Source organism: Stigmatopora nigra, chromosome 14, assembly GCF_051989575.1.
Source record: "Stigmatopora nigra isolate UIUO_SnigA chromosome 14, RoL_Snig_1.1, whole genome shotgun sequence".
NCBI lineage: Eukaryota > Metazoa > Chordata > Actinopteri > Syngnathiformes > Syngnathidae > Stigmatopora > Stigmatopora nigra.
Genome location: NC_135521.1, coordinates 8,869,649 through 8,884,790, shown reverse-complemented (window position 1 = coordinate 8,884,790; position 15,142 = coordinate 8,869,649). Strand labels below are relative to the sequence as shown.

The 15,142-nt window shown below is 41.4% G+C and overlaps 1 protein-coding gene across 4 annotated transcripts in view; it reads right to left on the bottom strand.

Moving 5' to 3' along the window:
* ebf1a (EBF transcription factor 1a) overlaps positions 1–15,142 on the bottom strand; it is a 58,862-nt gene that overhangs the window by 25,411 nt on the left and 18,309 nt on the right. For all 4 annotated transcript variants that reach the window (XM_077732807.1, XM_077732806.1, XM_077732808.1 and 1 more), the window contains exons 7-8: positions 3,754–3,835; positions 2,669–2,810 (exon numbers count right to left, since the gene is read on the bottom strand). In XM_077732807.1, coding sequence (XP_077588933.1) covers positions 2,669–2,810; positions 3,754–3,835 — 224 coding nt within the window. The remainder of the gene's footprint in view (positions 1–2,668; positions 2,811–3,753; positions 3,836–15,142) is intronic.

Genomic DNA, 15,142 nt, shown 5'->3' with positions numbered 1-15,142 from the left:
TGCCTGGCCAGTCAGCACACAGTCAGTTGCACAGATTCATTTGGATGGGAGAATGTTTGAAAAGGACATGATACTACATGATATTAACGCTGTCTTCCAGCAACCATCCAAGTGTTAATGTGTCTACCACTTGATGAAACAAGTGACATTTTCTACCAAAAAAGTGTTGTCATAATCAAATACACACAAGTGTTTTAAAATGAACTACTTTTTACTTGAAATAGGCATTCAGTTCATACCAGTATTTTAACATTTCTTCAACGAAACATCACTTTTACTCGAGTAAAATTCCTTCAACGCGAGAACACCTTTACTCGAGTACGTATATATTTATTTGGAACCTTTTCCAACCTTGAATTTCAGTTCCATGTTTTTGTGAGCTGGCCCAGAATATGAACAACAAACCAAATTTCCAATAACCAGTGTTTCACTGTTCTTATGACCTTATGTGCTGGTATTATGGATTTAGAGATTTGGGGATGTGATTGAAGAAAAGAACAACATGAGGAAAATGTATGTTTATACAAGCTAAACCTCTTTCTTTTGCTTGTCAGACAAGCTGTAATTGTGCAAAGCGGCATAATCCACTTTAGACTAGGCTGACTTTTTTTCCCCCCGCAGCCTAGCCTTTGCTCTTCGCCTGACTCTGTGTTCTGTTGATCCTCCCCAACAAGCCGGAATGATATTTAGCCTGCGATACGCCTGCAGAGATCAACATTCACCAAGCGGCAATCTGTGGCTCTAATCACGGCCTAAGATGCCTCCTTTTCACAGCCGCCGATATTATGTGCACTCCATGCATGCGCGGATCTGTGTGTGTGTGTGTGTGTTTGGATTAACCAGATGGTGGAACGTGAATCCATGTGATAGGATTATACTTTGGGGTGTTCCTCTCTGCCATCTGTTCAACTCTATGCACTGTTATCTATTATCGCCTCAAATGAGTCCTCCCTCCAAACTTGTGTACGCCCAACAAACACAACATTGGATGAAAAGTCAAGAGGAAAACAAAAAGGAAGCGTGGTGCCTCCTCACTTTGCATTTCATCTTTTCTTTGTAGCATCAAGCACTTTTGCACCCTCCTCATGTCACGACTGCTCCCCCCCTTCCTGTCAGGCCCTCTCTCTTTTCTTCATTCACTCCTGTTCTGCCTCCTTCCAACCCCCATCATCAGGAGAATAGAAAAATCACAGGGAGGAAATTCCCAAACAAATCTCTCTGACACAGGGAACATCTGTTAGTGGGGTGTGTCATACTGTTCTTTCTTTGTGAGAGCCAAGCCTTCATGATGACTCCAGTATGTCTTGCCTTTGTGAATTTTTCTAATCGGATAGGAGACCAGACCAAGTGGCCCACCGCACAGAAGAATAGCACAGGCTAATGTTTGTCTTTTTTTTCTATTGCATGGGTTTTTAAAAAAATATATATATATTTCATACAAGTTTTGGTCGCTAATTTCATTCTGTTTTCAATTTAATGCTTTAGTTTTTCTCCAAATACCAGTTTTGCATTCAGAAATTTGAACAAATTTAAATAAAAGTTTTAATCGCTATTTGAAAGTGTCTGAATTTAAAAAAAATGCATGATTCCAATTCTTTTCATTTTTCTACTATTTTCATGAATACATAGATCAATAAATGAATTCATTAATAACATTAATTGCGTTAAAACAAATACAAAAACTGAAATAGACACTGTTTTGGCCACCAATAATGTTATCCATGTCCAACCCATTTAAACTGTATGATGTTGGTGGCAACTGATCATTCAAATGATAATATAAAATAAAACATGTGCTTTTTCCACATTAAAACATTGTCAATTGGGTGTCTTATACTCAGACAAAATGTGTTTTACCTCACTATTTATCTCATTAACCTCCAATGACAAAAATAAACATCCAAATTATTTAAACTGTCATTTTCTACCAGTCAAAATGGTCTGGACGTCCATTGCTGTCATAGGCAGCCAATGAGAAAGCTTCAAAAATACTTAACCTTAGCATTCACGCCATCATGCAAACCCTCCTATTTTTTGTTTTTTGTTTTTTTGTCATTATTATCCCCGAGGTTGACTTTCCTCAAAGAGGAAAAGAAATATGTTTCTCTTATTCAATCTCTGGAAAGAGAAATGAGAAAATAACTGGATTAGAGATTTGGGAATCAGTGCATCATCCCTAAATCATGTGCACATGTCATTATGAAGTATTAAAGGTTTTGGTCTGACAGTGCAAGTGCGATGTGCATGGGTGTGTTTAAAAACCTGAGGGATAGGGAGTGATGGAGGGCTGTGGGATAAAAGCGGGTCTCTGAGGAAATAAAGCTAGTGTTGGCTTTAAGCAGAACAGACCTCATAAGACACGTAGTGCTTATGTGAGACAGAGTAGAAGGCCTAGAGGCAGAGACCTGAGGGGAGCAAGCCACCAGGGACACACAAAAGACTCACTAGCTACTACTTTCTCACCTCTTAACACAATTTGGAAACAGTACTGGAGACGAAAGGGAGAACTACATAAAGTAAAATTGGAGGCACCTCAGATGTCATTCCATATATAGGGGTCATTTCACTTATGCGCCATTCAAAACTCACATTTATCCACATAGAAAATAAATACTAAAACATGGAAATAAAGAGCAAAATACTGATGGATGAACAATTTTCTTATTACTGTGTTCCAAGTAGGATTGCGTTCCTTCCGACGGGTCCAATCTTCGTGCTCGGCGTCCGTGTTTGGAGTTGTTGTGCACAAACATGTTGTCGGACACAGCCAGAACATGACCCTCCACGCTCACTGTGGTGGAAACCACCACCTGAAATGGAGAAAGACTTATGGAATATATGCAGTTGCATAATGATTAAAAAAACTGCCACAGATTTGGGAGAGTACAAAACATTGACAGATGAACAATCCCAATTTGGATGGATACCAGATTGTGAATCTTCATACAAACGCAACCAATGCACACGGCAGGTTTTATCATTATTCATTATCTGCGTGGAATCAAGGGAAATAAAAAGCACAGCACCTCGTATTGTAAAATCGACTGAATCCAGTTTCCAATTTGAAAGAAAATATATTTTCGTGGGCCAGACCTTCACTAATGAGCTTTATTGAGTTCTTTTTTTTATGAAATTCTGACTGCTTACAAATAACAAAAACGACCAAAAAATAATGAGAAAAATAAAGCGGATTATTAAATGGCGTTTGTGGCAAATGCTTTTGTAACCTTTTCAAATCTTTCAAGGGGGCTCGCATCTTGATCATAATTAAAATGTATCTATAATAAAAAAATGTATATATTTTTTAAACTCATTGGCCCCATTGATAGGAATGGATGTTTGACTTATTTGAACTGGATGATATTGACTGCAAATGATCTCTGTTTTGATAAATTACAATAAAACAGATAGAAAAGATTACTACCTGCTTGGGACATTTGTAGTTAAAGGTTATCCATAGAATAATGACCAGGAAATCAAAACAACTAGCAACTGTAAACCCAAAGGAAAAATTGAGAACATTTTTCAAAATGAAAATGCCTCCCTCGTGCAATGTGATTATTAGGTCACTTCATTCTTTATTTACACTTTAATTCATTTGCCACTTTGAGCTGAGCCTCATTTAATACATGCACTGACCCGCACTCTGTGAATACCAACTCAAGTGTAAGTCTAAGGCTTCCTTTTCCTTGACTTTGATTTCCATCTTAGCGCTATTCATACTATGTACTACATTTCTACGTTGCATTTCACCTGAAAACGCCTCATATCTCTGGGGTTGCCGGCATTCTTCAGACAGTTCTGGTTGCACTTCAAGAAGAACTTGAGGAAGAACCTACGTGCAATGGAACAAAAAGACAACAGAAATTAGTTGTTGAGCCTGAACGGGAGCACCTGACTGTCACTGAAAAACTATCGTGTCTGTGTCGAAAGCATAAAAGAGGAAGAAACACCAAATAAAGCAGACAGGGCTCCCGCACTGCATGCCGCAGCCTCATCCATCAGCTCTTTATGACAAAAGGCAGTTTTGGATGTAAAAACTGCTCCGGGATATTGAGTAAGATGCTACCTTGTATATCCATCTCGGGGCTGCTGTCACAGCTTGCCATAAACTCAAATGGGCAAGACGCACACCCCCCCAAACACCCTCCCCTCATAGCAGAGCCCGGTGACGAAGGTTGTTCTGTAGCTACTACGCGGCTCAGTGTTGCCATTCGTGCCGCTCTCAATCTCAGTGTGAGAGACCACATCAACAGCACCTGCCATGCATTATTAATAGGCTGAGATGGCAAGTATGGCTACCCACATCAATACTTAATGAGGGAGGGAGGGAGGGAGGAGGGTGGGTTTGGAGTAGTAAAGGGGGAGGAGGTGCGTGTGGTGGTGGTGGAGGGCACCGGAGGCCTGAAAAGCAGAAAGAGGATGGCTGGCAATTTATTCTCTAACACCCCCCTAACACACATGCACACCTCCACGCTATTGCTTGAAGCTTGACAACTTCTTCCTTGGCAGATCCTACAGTAAATCTCTCCTTGCTTCACGGTGCTGTATTGTCTGTCTACCTGACAAATAAATCATACTATCAAATGAATGACTAATATAAACAGCACTGTGAACAAATAAACAGGAACCCTCAAAAAAGGGATTTTTTTTTTTTTTTAAAGAAGAAAAAGCTACATTTCCTGATTGTGCCCCTCCTCATCCTCCCTTTGAGGTAGCTCAAAGAAGTGCTGACAGCTAAAAGTGCTTACAATACAGATCTCCACCAGCTCAGGAGAGAGAATGGCTCCTTTGCTCAGCTTTTCTTTCTTATGTCTTATTTTCTCCCCTCTGTTCATTTATTACGGCTTGGATTCTGCAACGGGCAGCGTGTTTGGAGCCAACTCGCCTCAGATATATAATCATGCACTGGCAAACGTGTCACCCGCGCACATATAGTAGCAGCATGTCAAGTGAGACACAGAGGAGAGAAAAAAGAAGGGAGGGAGAAAGATAAACGCACAGAACAGGGTTCCACCTCATTTTCAAGGGCTGGCCTTCTGTTTGGGCGCATTACATGCATTTGATGTAACTCAAGAACTGGTGAATTTATCCCTGACAACTTTTAAATGCATGACAGCTGGTTAGTAGTAGACGGTGTTCCTTAAGTAAAGAAAAAGAAAGAAAAAAAACAGCCTCTTATGATCTGAATAACAAAGTCTCTTTCGCCACTGCCCCCCCTTTGTTTGTGTTCTGATTTACAATCTTGTTGGTGCAAAAAAGATATTTTAAATCTGAAAAAGAAGAAGTAGGGGGTGGATGGAATAGGAAAGGATGAAGTGGAGGGTATGCGAAATCCGAAAGGAGAGACAGACCACCCTTCTCTATATTTTAGAAGCTGTGGACCAATATCTCAATAATTCATGAAGCTGAGAGATGGAGTTTTTTTCTCCTTTTATAACAGTGGCTTTTGAATCCCACGGGCTGAGGGTTTCCTAACTTCCTTATCCATGCGGGGTCAAAGGGCGTCTTTGCAGACAGCTGCGGACCACATCCTCAACCCTCCTATCGGCACCTCCTGTTTAATTCATTGACTCCAATCTTTCCCCAAGTGTCCTCCTTTTCCTCATCCCAGGCATTTATGATGGTGGAATGAGGCATGAGTGAAAGTAGGAAAGCTAAGGTCAATGTAGTCAGGGTTGACAAAATCAGGAGGTTAAATATCAAGTTTCTGCAGTGAGAAATAGGGAATCTATTGGTGCCTTTTTTTTTTACCTGAGAAGCTCTGTATAGAGAAAAAAAAAGAGCAAGCTGGCCCCATATGCCAGCATGTCCCACACATGGATCATCTGATTCATTATTTACATGACTTAAGGTGTCTGGAATCAGCCACATGGAAACATTACAAAACTGCAGTATGTTGATTCGGCGGTGCTCTTTCTCATCACTACGGGTGTCAGGGGACTGGAATCAGGGCTGCGTACATTTATAGTACATGGATCGACATAGTGGGTGGGTGAGGACGGGGGGGATAAAAGGGCAATGCATGTTGATATGCAATAGCAAAGCGATTACTGCAAGGATTTATGGATAATCTGATTGACAGATGACCAGTCAGTATGGACGGAATGCTGATGATAGCCGATAATTTGTTATTTCAGTTCACCCTATTTTTTTTTATCCTCGAAAGATTGTTTACCGAACAGGAGGTGGGATTAAAAAAGAGGGATAGAGAGAGAAATGACCACAAATTTTGGCATATTTTTTCAGACAATAAGTCGAACTAATGTAGAATAGAATGTTTCTATGGCCCTGAATAACACTCATGCAATAGATTATTATTTATTTTAATTTCATCGTATTTAACACATTGCGTTCCATTGACAATGACTGATAAATGTGAATTCTCATTTCATAGTGCCATTTACTGAGCTAGATTTCTAATCCAAATAGATCAGGAGTCTAGTCAAAGTGCCTTATGATAAAATTGTGACTTTCATAACATGTTGTTTCATTTTTTTTCCTTCTACTTCTTCCAAATACCTTGTGATTGAGCTCAGGCTGATTTAACTGCATGAACTCCACTGCTCCAAATATTACCATTGCAAATTGCTTCATGGGCTAGATTAAATGAAATAAAACCATTGTAGTCTCTTCTAATTATCCCCCCTCTTCTCCCCTCTCACTCCCAAATCCAGAAATGGCTGTGGAAAGTGAATTTGTGTAAATTAGCGCCCGGCCTCTTGACGGCGCATGGCAAAAAAATGTGCAGCAGCGCAAACGAGTGAATTACACACGCAGTGTAATACTGTAGTAATTTAATGATCTCACACTTTCATCATGAGCTGGCATTATTTGTCACTCTGGAGCAATTAAAGCCAAAATCACCCACCGCCCATAAAAACAAAACAAGGAAAGCAATTATAACACAACTTTTAAGTAATCCCTGTAGCACCAAAATATTATTACTGGGGTAGAGATAGAGAATGTCTGCGTGATTAGCCAACAGCAAGCAGGTCGCAATGGGACCATTGTGTTAAATTCTCTAATAATTTTCCTACATTAGTCACAAATGAGGAGAACAGTATACTTCCTTGTCAAATTTTAACACGAGGGGGAACTTTACAACGTTACGGTTTTATCTACCTCAGTAGTTGCAGTTGATTCATCTTCTCTCTTGTTCTCATTGTGTTGCATGTCTTTGTATCACAATTCTTTATTATTTGCTCCTCTCTCTCTCGCTCTCTCTCTCTGCTGTCACTTTTCTTACGATGCTGACACACACACAGTAGGAATAGTGAGGCTATAACTCAGCCTTCTCCGCCTCTCTCCATCCATTTCTGCCAAACACATCATCTCCACAAGAAAAGCTCTGTATCAGGCCCCTAATATGCTTCATGAGGTGTGTAATTCAGTGTGCTCCGGAGGGGAGCCATTTATCTCCAAGGTTAACTAAGTGACACAACAGCACTTCCCCGCGCCCGTTAACCACCGTGGGACATGTTGAACTAATCTAGGCAGGTAGAGGAATGGGACATCCTCCACTCTGGCAATTAAGCAATGTGATTTGTTGAGGAAATCCATCCTAATCACGTCGTTGCCGACTCAAATGAAGTGTAAATATTTGTCGGTACAATGTAACGCCTGATCGGGGTGTCCGATAAAATGTCCTTCTGTTTTCCAAGTTTCTTTGCTTTCCCTTGTGTGTCACTTCTCGTATCCTTTCTTGACTCGGCAACTCTCTGCTACTCTCCCTCCGCCATGCATCACTGACACTTCAACCGTGAGCCCGCCTGCCTGCCTGCCTTGTTTTCCTGGTGACCTGTCTCCCTTCCTGCAGTACATATTTAAGTCTGGGAGCACACACACACATAAACATACGCACACACTAATTTAAGGAGATTTATGAGAGGAGCCCTGCACCAGGAGCCACGGAGGCTGACCCCAGGGGTGGTTGGTGGAGGGGGCGCTAGGTGGGGGAGGGATCCTGGCTCCACAGGAGGGCCATTAATAATCCAGAACCTGGTTTGTCTCTGGGTCTGGCCCTTGGACATGAGCACAACTGCAATGGTCCACTTCACATTGAAATCGATGGATGCATGGATGAATAGTCGAGGTGTAACAATTCATTGATTTGGACCGATATATAGATTTGTGGAGCGTAATTGATTTGGAGTCAATATATTAATACAAAACATTGATTAATGAGGTCATGATTCATATATGCCAATTGTTCAAATGTTGCTGTTGTTTCAGCAGCAATATTATTTACATGGAATGACTTTGATCGTTTATTGCTTTAAGTGAACTGGGATTGGTTTGATGAATATTGTATTGGTGTATTGCCACTAGCCTGCTTGGTTGGGATCGGCTCCTATATTGCTATATCAAATTAGATAAGCAAAATATGGTCATTTTGTCAAAATGTCTGAAATATGTCAGCTAAATAATTGTCAAAAAACAATTATTTTGACATTGCTTAAAGGGCAAACATTTATATATGTAAATAAATAGAAAATCCTTGAATCAAATTTAATGAAACAAATAGAAAACTTTGTAAATATCGTATAACTGTCCGAAGAATCGACAGCAGATATTTTCATGAAATTGATAATTTACACCCCAGCAGACAGACGGACAAACAGCCAAATAGACAATTTTTCCAGAGTGCAACTCCTCAATGTAGCGTTATCCACCTCTATATTGCCCTCATGTCTATCTTAAGTGTCATGATTTATTCAAATCGAACATCTCACTAAGCTAAAAAATTCATTCCCAGCTCGGTCGCCGCATCTCCCCATCCTCCCACTCCTCCATATCTACCGCCATGTCTGAGCATGTCATGTCAGCCGAATTTGCCCCGTCGTTAAATATTTCTTAGAACAAATGGACCCTGGAGAAGGGAGGACGGCGACTCGGAGAAAACCGCATGGTGCCCGAGTCGCTTGGGGAGAAGCCTCGCTTGGGAGTTATAGTCGGAGTTGGACTCGCAGTCGTAGCTTGGGGACAGAAATCCCAGAGACACTTATCAAATTGTGTTTCATCCATTTCATCTGAAAAGGATCATTCAAAATTCAACTGAAAGGGCGTTGAAAGACACAAGGTTGAAACGTGTCCGGCTTGTCAGCTTCGACAACTTGTACTTTGCTACTGGTGACCTGCTTTTTACACCCCGGCACACGGAGGTCCAAAAAACGGCAGCCAAATAAACATCACGCCTGTGTAAGAATGCGTGCCTTCGTATGCCACCAGGAATAAGTGGTTGTCTGAGTGATGGACAAGTTTGGCAGGCGGTGCTGATTGAAACACTTCCTCTATCGGGGCCGGCCCATTAATCTGATGAAGACAGAGATTGAGCGCGCCGGGCTGACACACGGAAGCAGTGAGGAAGCAAAGGAGAGGGGGTTGTCGGCCTCCGGATCAGAGGAGTAATGAAGGGTCCTGGTCCTTCTCACCTCGGCGCCACCCTGCCAAGTCGGGACGCTCTACTACCCTGTCCACCCCAAATGCTGCACTCGTGGGACTGACTGGGTGAATAATGGCCCTGTCATCAGCTTGGGTGGAAGCCGCTGTACAAGCCAGAGATGTTTGTGACCGCGTTCGTTACATCTAGAGCTTCTCAAAACCAAAATTGCCGGAATTTAAAAAAAAACGCACTCAAATGTTGTGAAAAAAAGTTTTTAAGATTTCATGAGGTTTTCAAAAGGTTTTGAAAGCTAATGAAATATTATATAAGGTTGCAATAGAAAGCACTTTTGTCTCGAAATAATATGCCACAATGCATCACATATCACTCAACTTTAGCATGCATCCATTCAATGGTCATTCCTTTTCTTATCCTTACAAGGGTCATAGGGGGTGCTAGAGCCTATCCCAATCAACTATGGGCAGTAGTTGCCTGTTATAGTTTACTGATGGATGTAGACTAGGAACATTTTTGAAAAACATTCTCAAAATAACACAGACTTTGTGAATAACAATACATATATACTGCCAGTGAAGGAGTTAATGTTCCCTTCTCTAACTTGGACGAAGAGCCTATTCATATTGGACAGTGTTGATTTAACTACACGTTAAATTTAATGCATAATGCATCCACTATTTATAGCTTGATAAAGAGCATTCTGTCCAGACGGGACCCGCTCCATACATTGTGTGGATGAATGTACTCTTGCAAAACTTGTTTCTTTTTGTTCCATTTAAGTGGTGCATTAAATCATAACTATCTCCGCGAGGGCACACGAGCTCAAGGTTACCTTTCTAAATACATAAGGATCAGAAAGCTGGAAGTAAATTAGTGTGCCATGTTTGTTCTTGGGTGAAAAGTTGCAACGCCAATGGGTCTTGAGGGAGCAAGATGAGAAAAGAGTGAAATGTATGTGAAGTTACACCACGCCGTCCATGTGTGAGTGAGTGAGTAAGTGTGTGCGTTTTGGCCTGGTGTCCCTCAGTGTTTATCAAACATATTACAGCTCCTTCTAGATTCCTCACCTGCACTCCCCCAGCTTGCTACATATGGCCCACCAATCACAAAATAAGGAATCATGCATATATTAGCATAGTTAATGGCCTCCCCTCTCCATTTAATATGCAAATTCCCTGAAACATTACTGAATGCCGTCTGTTCTAAATGAATAAATTTGAATTGCAATTAGAATAATCCTTTATAATTAATGAAAACTGTCAATTTTGGTTCATGAGTAATTTGATTAAAGTGGTGATGGGACACTTATGAAGTTCACGGGGCGGCGAGAAGTGTGAGCTCATGCTTGCACATGCAAACATGAGCTATGTGGCGACCAACAGCGCGGTGGCAGCGACGGGTGCATTATTGATGACAATAATTAATAAACTTTAAGATGGCACTCGTAACACATAGTAAGCCCTTCCCCCATGCCACTTTGCAAAGTTTTTGGTTGTTGTTTTTTTTGTTTTGTTTTTTATATCACTCCTTCATGCCTGTAAAGCAACAACAGATCAATCTGGCACCTGACAGAAGAGAAAAGTGGAAGGAGGGGTGATTGAAAAGGTTTAGCGGCCTCATGGCGCTGTGTCAGTGGCCTGGCTGTCCAGTGAGAAAGTGTGATGGACTGTCATGGGCTTGCACCCCACACACACAGATGCAGAGTCATTACAAGGCGTTTAAAGGCTTCCCAGAGGAGGGCACAGGCCAGCGCTACTGTTTGCTCACTTTCATTAGTATATCACATACATACATTAAGACGTTATGAGGAGAATAAAAGAGGGTGACCGGTGTGTAACTGTTCATAACCATTCGCTTCTTCACCATTAACCCTCCCATGCTGTGCGATATGTGCTGAAGCGCGTAATGGTTTCACTTAAAAAAGGGTCACTCAACTGTGGGCAATTGTCGCAAATGCATACATGCTGCACTCGCTAGTGTTTGCCTGTCAACTTGAACACAAGTGAGCACATTTGCATTGCTTCAACCTAATAATAATGGTCCAGATAGTGTAGCGCCTCGCAGACTAATTAGTCAAATCACTGAGAAAATAGCAGCCGGCTAATTAATGGGTATTATGGCATTTTCAGAAATCACTGCCCTAATTGGGAGGGAAGTGAGCCTCACATTTCCATACAGCAATACTAGCGGCTTTATCCAGCCGTCTATCTATCCGTCTGTCTGCCTAAAAAGAACTAGGCGTGCTTGCTTTTAAACCAGAACAGGCAAAAATAATTATCTTGTGCACGCTCACCAGGCCAAACCTACATCAAGAAATGTATGCATAATATATTATTTTGCAGGAGGGTCCCCCATCCTTTAACCGTAAAGAGTCAAAGATCCCACACTAAACATATTTGTAGCATCTAAGTTATTGTTTTATGTTTTATGAGCGAGCTGCCGTCATATTGCTTCCAGAGCAAAAGTGCCTGATGCAATTGAATCGGCGAGTAATATAATGCATCTGAATAATTCCCTATTCTCTGTGTGCGTGTCCCCGCACAGAAAGCCCCTTGACACGCATGCATACATGCATGCACATCCCCAATAGATTCCTCTTAACCCTATCAGACGGTGGGACGATCAAAATAGATTTGCATTCAAATGCCACATGCTCGGTATCAAATATCAAATCAAGTCGGCGAGACAGACAGCCAGTCACCTCCTCCTTTTTTCTTTTGGGGTTCCAAGGGAGTCCCGGTCCCCCCCGGACCAGCTCTATCCGAGAGTGACAGGCCGCGGCCGGCATTTGATTGACAGGCAGTTGAAGCTCGGTCTTCCACGCCACACAACTGTCTGTTTGGGGCGCTCACACACTTTCACTGCCTCTGTTCACCTCCACCCTCACCTCTGCCCACGGACTGCTCTCTGCCTATGCGACAGCCCCTGGGCTTGTGCCCCGCAGGCTGCACAGAGCTATACATACAAATCAGTGTGTCAGTGGCGTGAAAGGGCTGATTTTGACTTTGCCCTTGTAAAGTCAAGTGCTCCTTTCAATCGGTAACAAATTTACAGTAAAATAGCTGTGGTTGCTAGAATAATTGCCTTAAAAAAGGGGTACTGTTATCTAAACAGCATTAGAAAAACTGCATTTTGCCAGGTTTTTTTTGGGTTTTTTTTTACAGCCAACGACTATAAATACCATTAAAAAAATACATTAATGTATACCTAGCTCTGATGGTGACAACACTGCCGTGGTAGTCTGGCATGGGACTAAGGTTTTCCAAACTTTCTACACAAACAGACCTGGCTAGAAATGTTCTAAAGTAGCTCAGTAGTTCGAACGCTTAACTATCATGATGACAGTATATATTCAAATTTTAGTTGCGAAGGGTGAGAACAAAAAAAGAATAACATGATTACATGCTGACCAGGCTGTAAAAAGTTGCACTGTCCGTTATTTTTCCTCCTTTATACTATTCCCTTTCAATTAATTATTATTTTTTTAAATCTGCTGTAAAATTCATGGTTACTGACTCGCTACACTGTTTTTGTATGTATTACTGTTTCCTGCCAGTGTTTTACCATAAATTCACCCCCCCCCTCCTTCTATATTTTTACTATGTAGCCTGCTTCCATTAGTTCATCTTTTTCCAATATCTACACACAATAGGACACCTAAAATATACAGAGTTACAAATGCTCACGTTGCAGAAATGCCATATTTATTGGGCAGTACCTCACCGAGGCACAGTATAAATACATCAACAACAACACACGCAGACAGCCAAGACACTGGAATGGGCCAAGACCCGAGGGCCAATCTCACACACTCAGCAAGTCCACCTGGTTAATGTTAAGAGGGCAGTTATAGTCAATTACATTCCCATATAACGCATAAACCTCCACCCCGCCTGTGCCGAGAAAGTAATTGGAAACAGGCGCCCAATGCACAAGGGTCCAAGTAAAAAGTTAACTTCCCATCCTCGACTTTGCCAATCACAAGAAGTCTTTCCACTCCATGTTGGAGGTCCTAGGGGCAAATGTAAGAGGGTAATAGGACGCAGGGCTGCCATTTCAATATATGGCAGTGAAAAGAGCAGGCGGATATGAAGTCATATAGCCAGAGGAAGACAAAAGTAATAGAGCGCAGTCACCGAAGGCTTTGTCTATCGGTTAAGGTCTTGCATGGGGCGGCGCCACCGGGTCAGGGTGAGAGGGTGCCGCTACGTGTGCTTTGGGTGGACGCGCGAGGGGGAACGAGGAGGTGGCGGACAGCGCTTGTAAGTGGGAGTTCAAGACTGACAGGTGACATTACCCTGCGTCATGGCTGGACGGACTGGGGGACAAGGGGCTCGATGGTTATCCAAGCAGAGAAATGTCACCGTCCAGACGCCACTGTCACACACACACACACGCACATATATACATACAAAGTCTACACACAGCTTCAGGACAAAGGAGTCTGCAGCCTTTGAGCAGAAAAAAGGCTGGCTGCAAATGGACAGCGATGAAGAGATTACATCTTCTCCATTTAAAATAGAGAGAAATGAGAATAAAAAGAAAATACATAAGAAAAGGCAAAGCGTTAAAGACTGATTCAACCTTGCATTTACTCGAAATGTCTTCTTTCTAAGAGAAAGGCTTCTCCCTTTCAAATTCCTTCAATTTCCTTTATCACTTTTTTTCCTCCCAAATATTCCTTCACAATCTGTTGTCTGTGGTTTTCATTAAAGCCTAACCTAATTTTGGCAAAGCTTATAAAATGTCCATATTGCTGCTCATTCGACCCCATTGATTTAGCGTTTGGTTAAATATTCACGACTGTGGATGCAATTAACATGCTGTTAATGAATAATTGATCGCATCTTAAGCGGCCATAAAACTCATGCATATTAATTATTGAAAGAGGAAATATGAAAAAAAACAACCTTCCTTGTTTTGCCTCAATCAAGCTTCTTTCATTTTTCTTTAGTCAGGAAGGCATGTGGAAAGTATTCAAGAGGGAAAAGCGCAGCATGTGTGTGTGTGTGTGTGTGTGTGTGTGCTGAAGCAGGCAGTAGGCAGAATGAGCGATGAACACTATGCAAATGCATTCTATAAACACCACTTTAACAGCTCTTATATGGCTTTAAGCTGCTCGTCAGTACATCCATTCCATTCATGCGAACATCTCAAAGTACAGTATGTAACATAGCAACCTAAGAACAACCTTTTTGAGAAGAATTCTGCTCGTATACAGACATTAAAGAGTTAACAGCATAGCCCAGTGGAATTTCTTAACTCTAATGCTAACCAACAGAACCTTACACAGCATGTAAATAGTCTGTCAAATTAATTAAAGTTCAAAGTATACTGTTCGGATATTGAAGGAAAATTCCCTTAGCAATATTCAGCGAGTTATGTTATGTGGACAATGCATTTTTGTGTTGCAGACCATTTTATGCGTCTAGGCTTCATCTGCAGTGTGATATATATTTTTTATGTTGTGGGGGAGCAATGCGTCTTTGAATTAGTTTTCCTCTACTTAAATCTTAACTCTGTTAGTTTATTTTTTTGTATTTTATGCTGATTCACACTTTAATAATGTGTGGTCCTTCTGTATAAATTTTTTAATCATTCATTTAAAAAAAATACTGTGCAGGGGCATTTATAAGTAAGCAAAAGCTGCATGAAATGTTTGGTTACACACTTCTGGTGTTTAAGGAATATTACATTCTTGTTAGTTTTTTGTTATATCGCTTTATAAAATGATGCAGC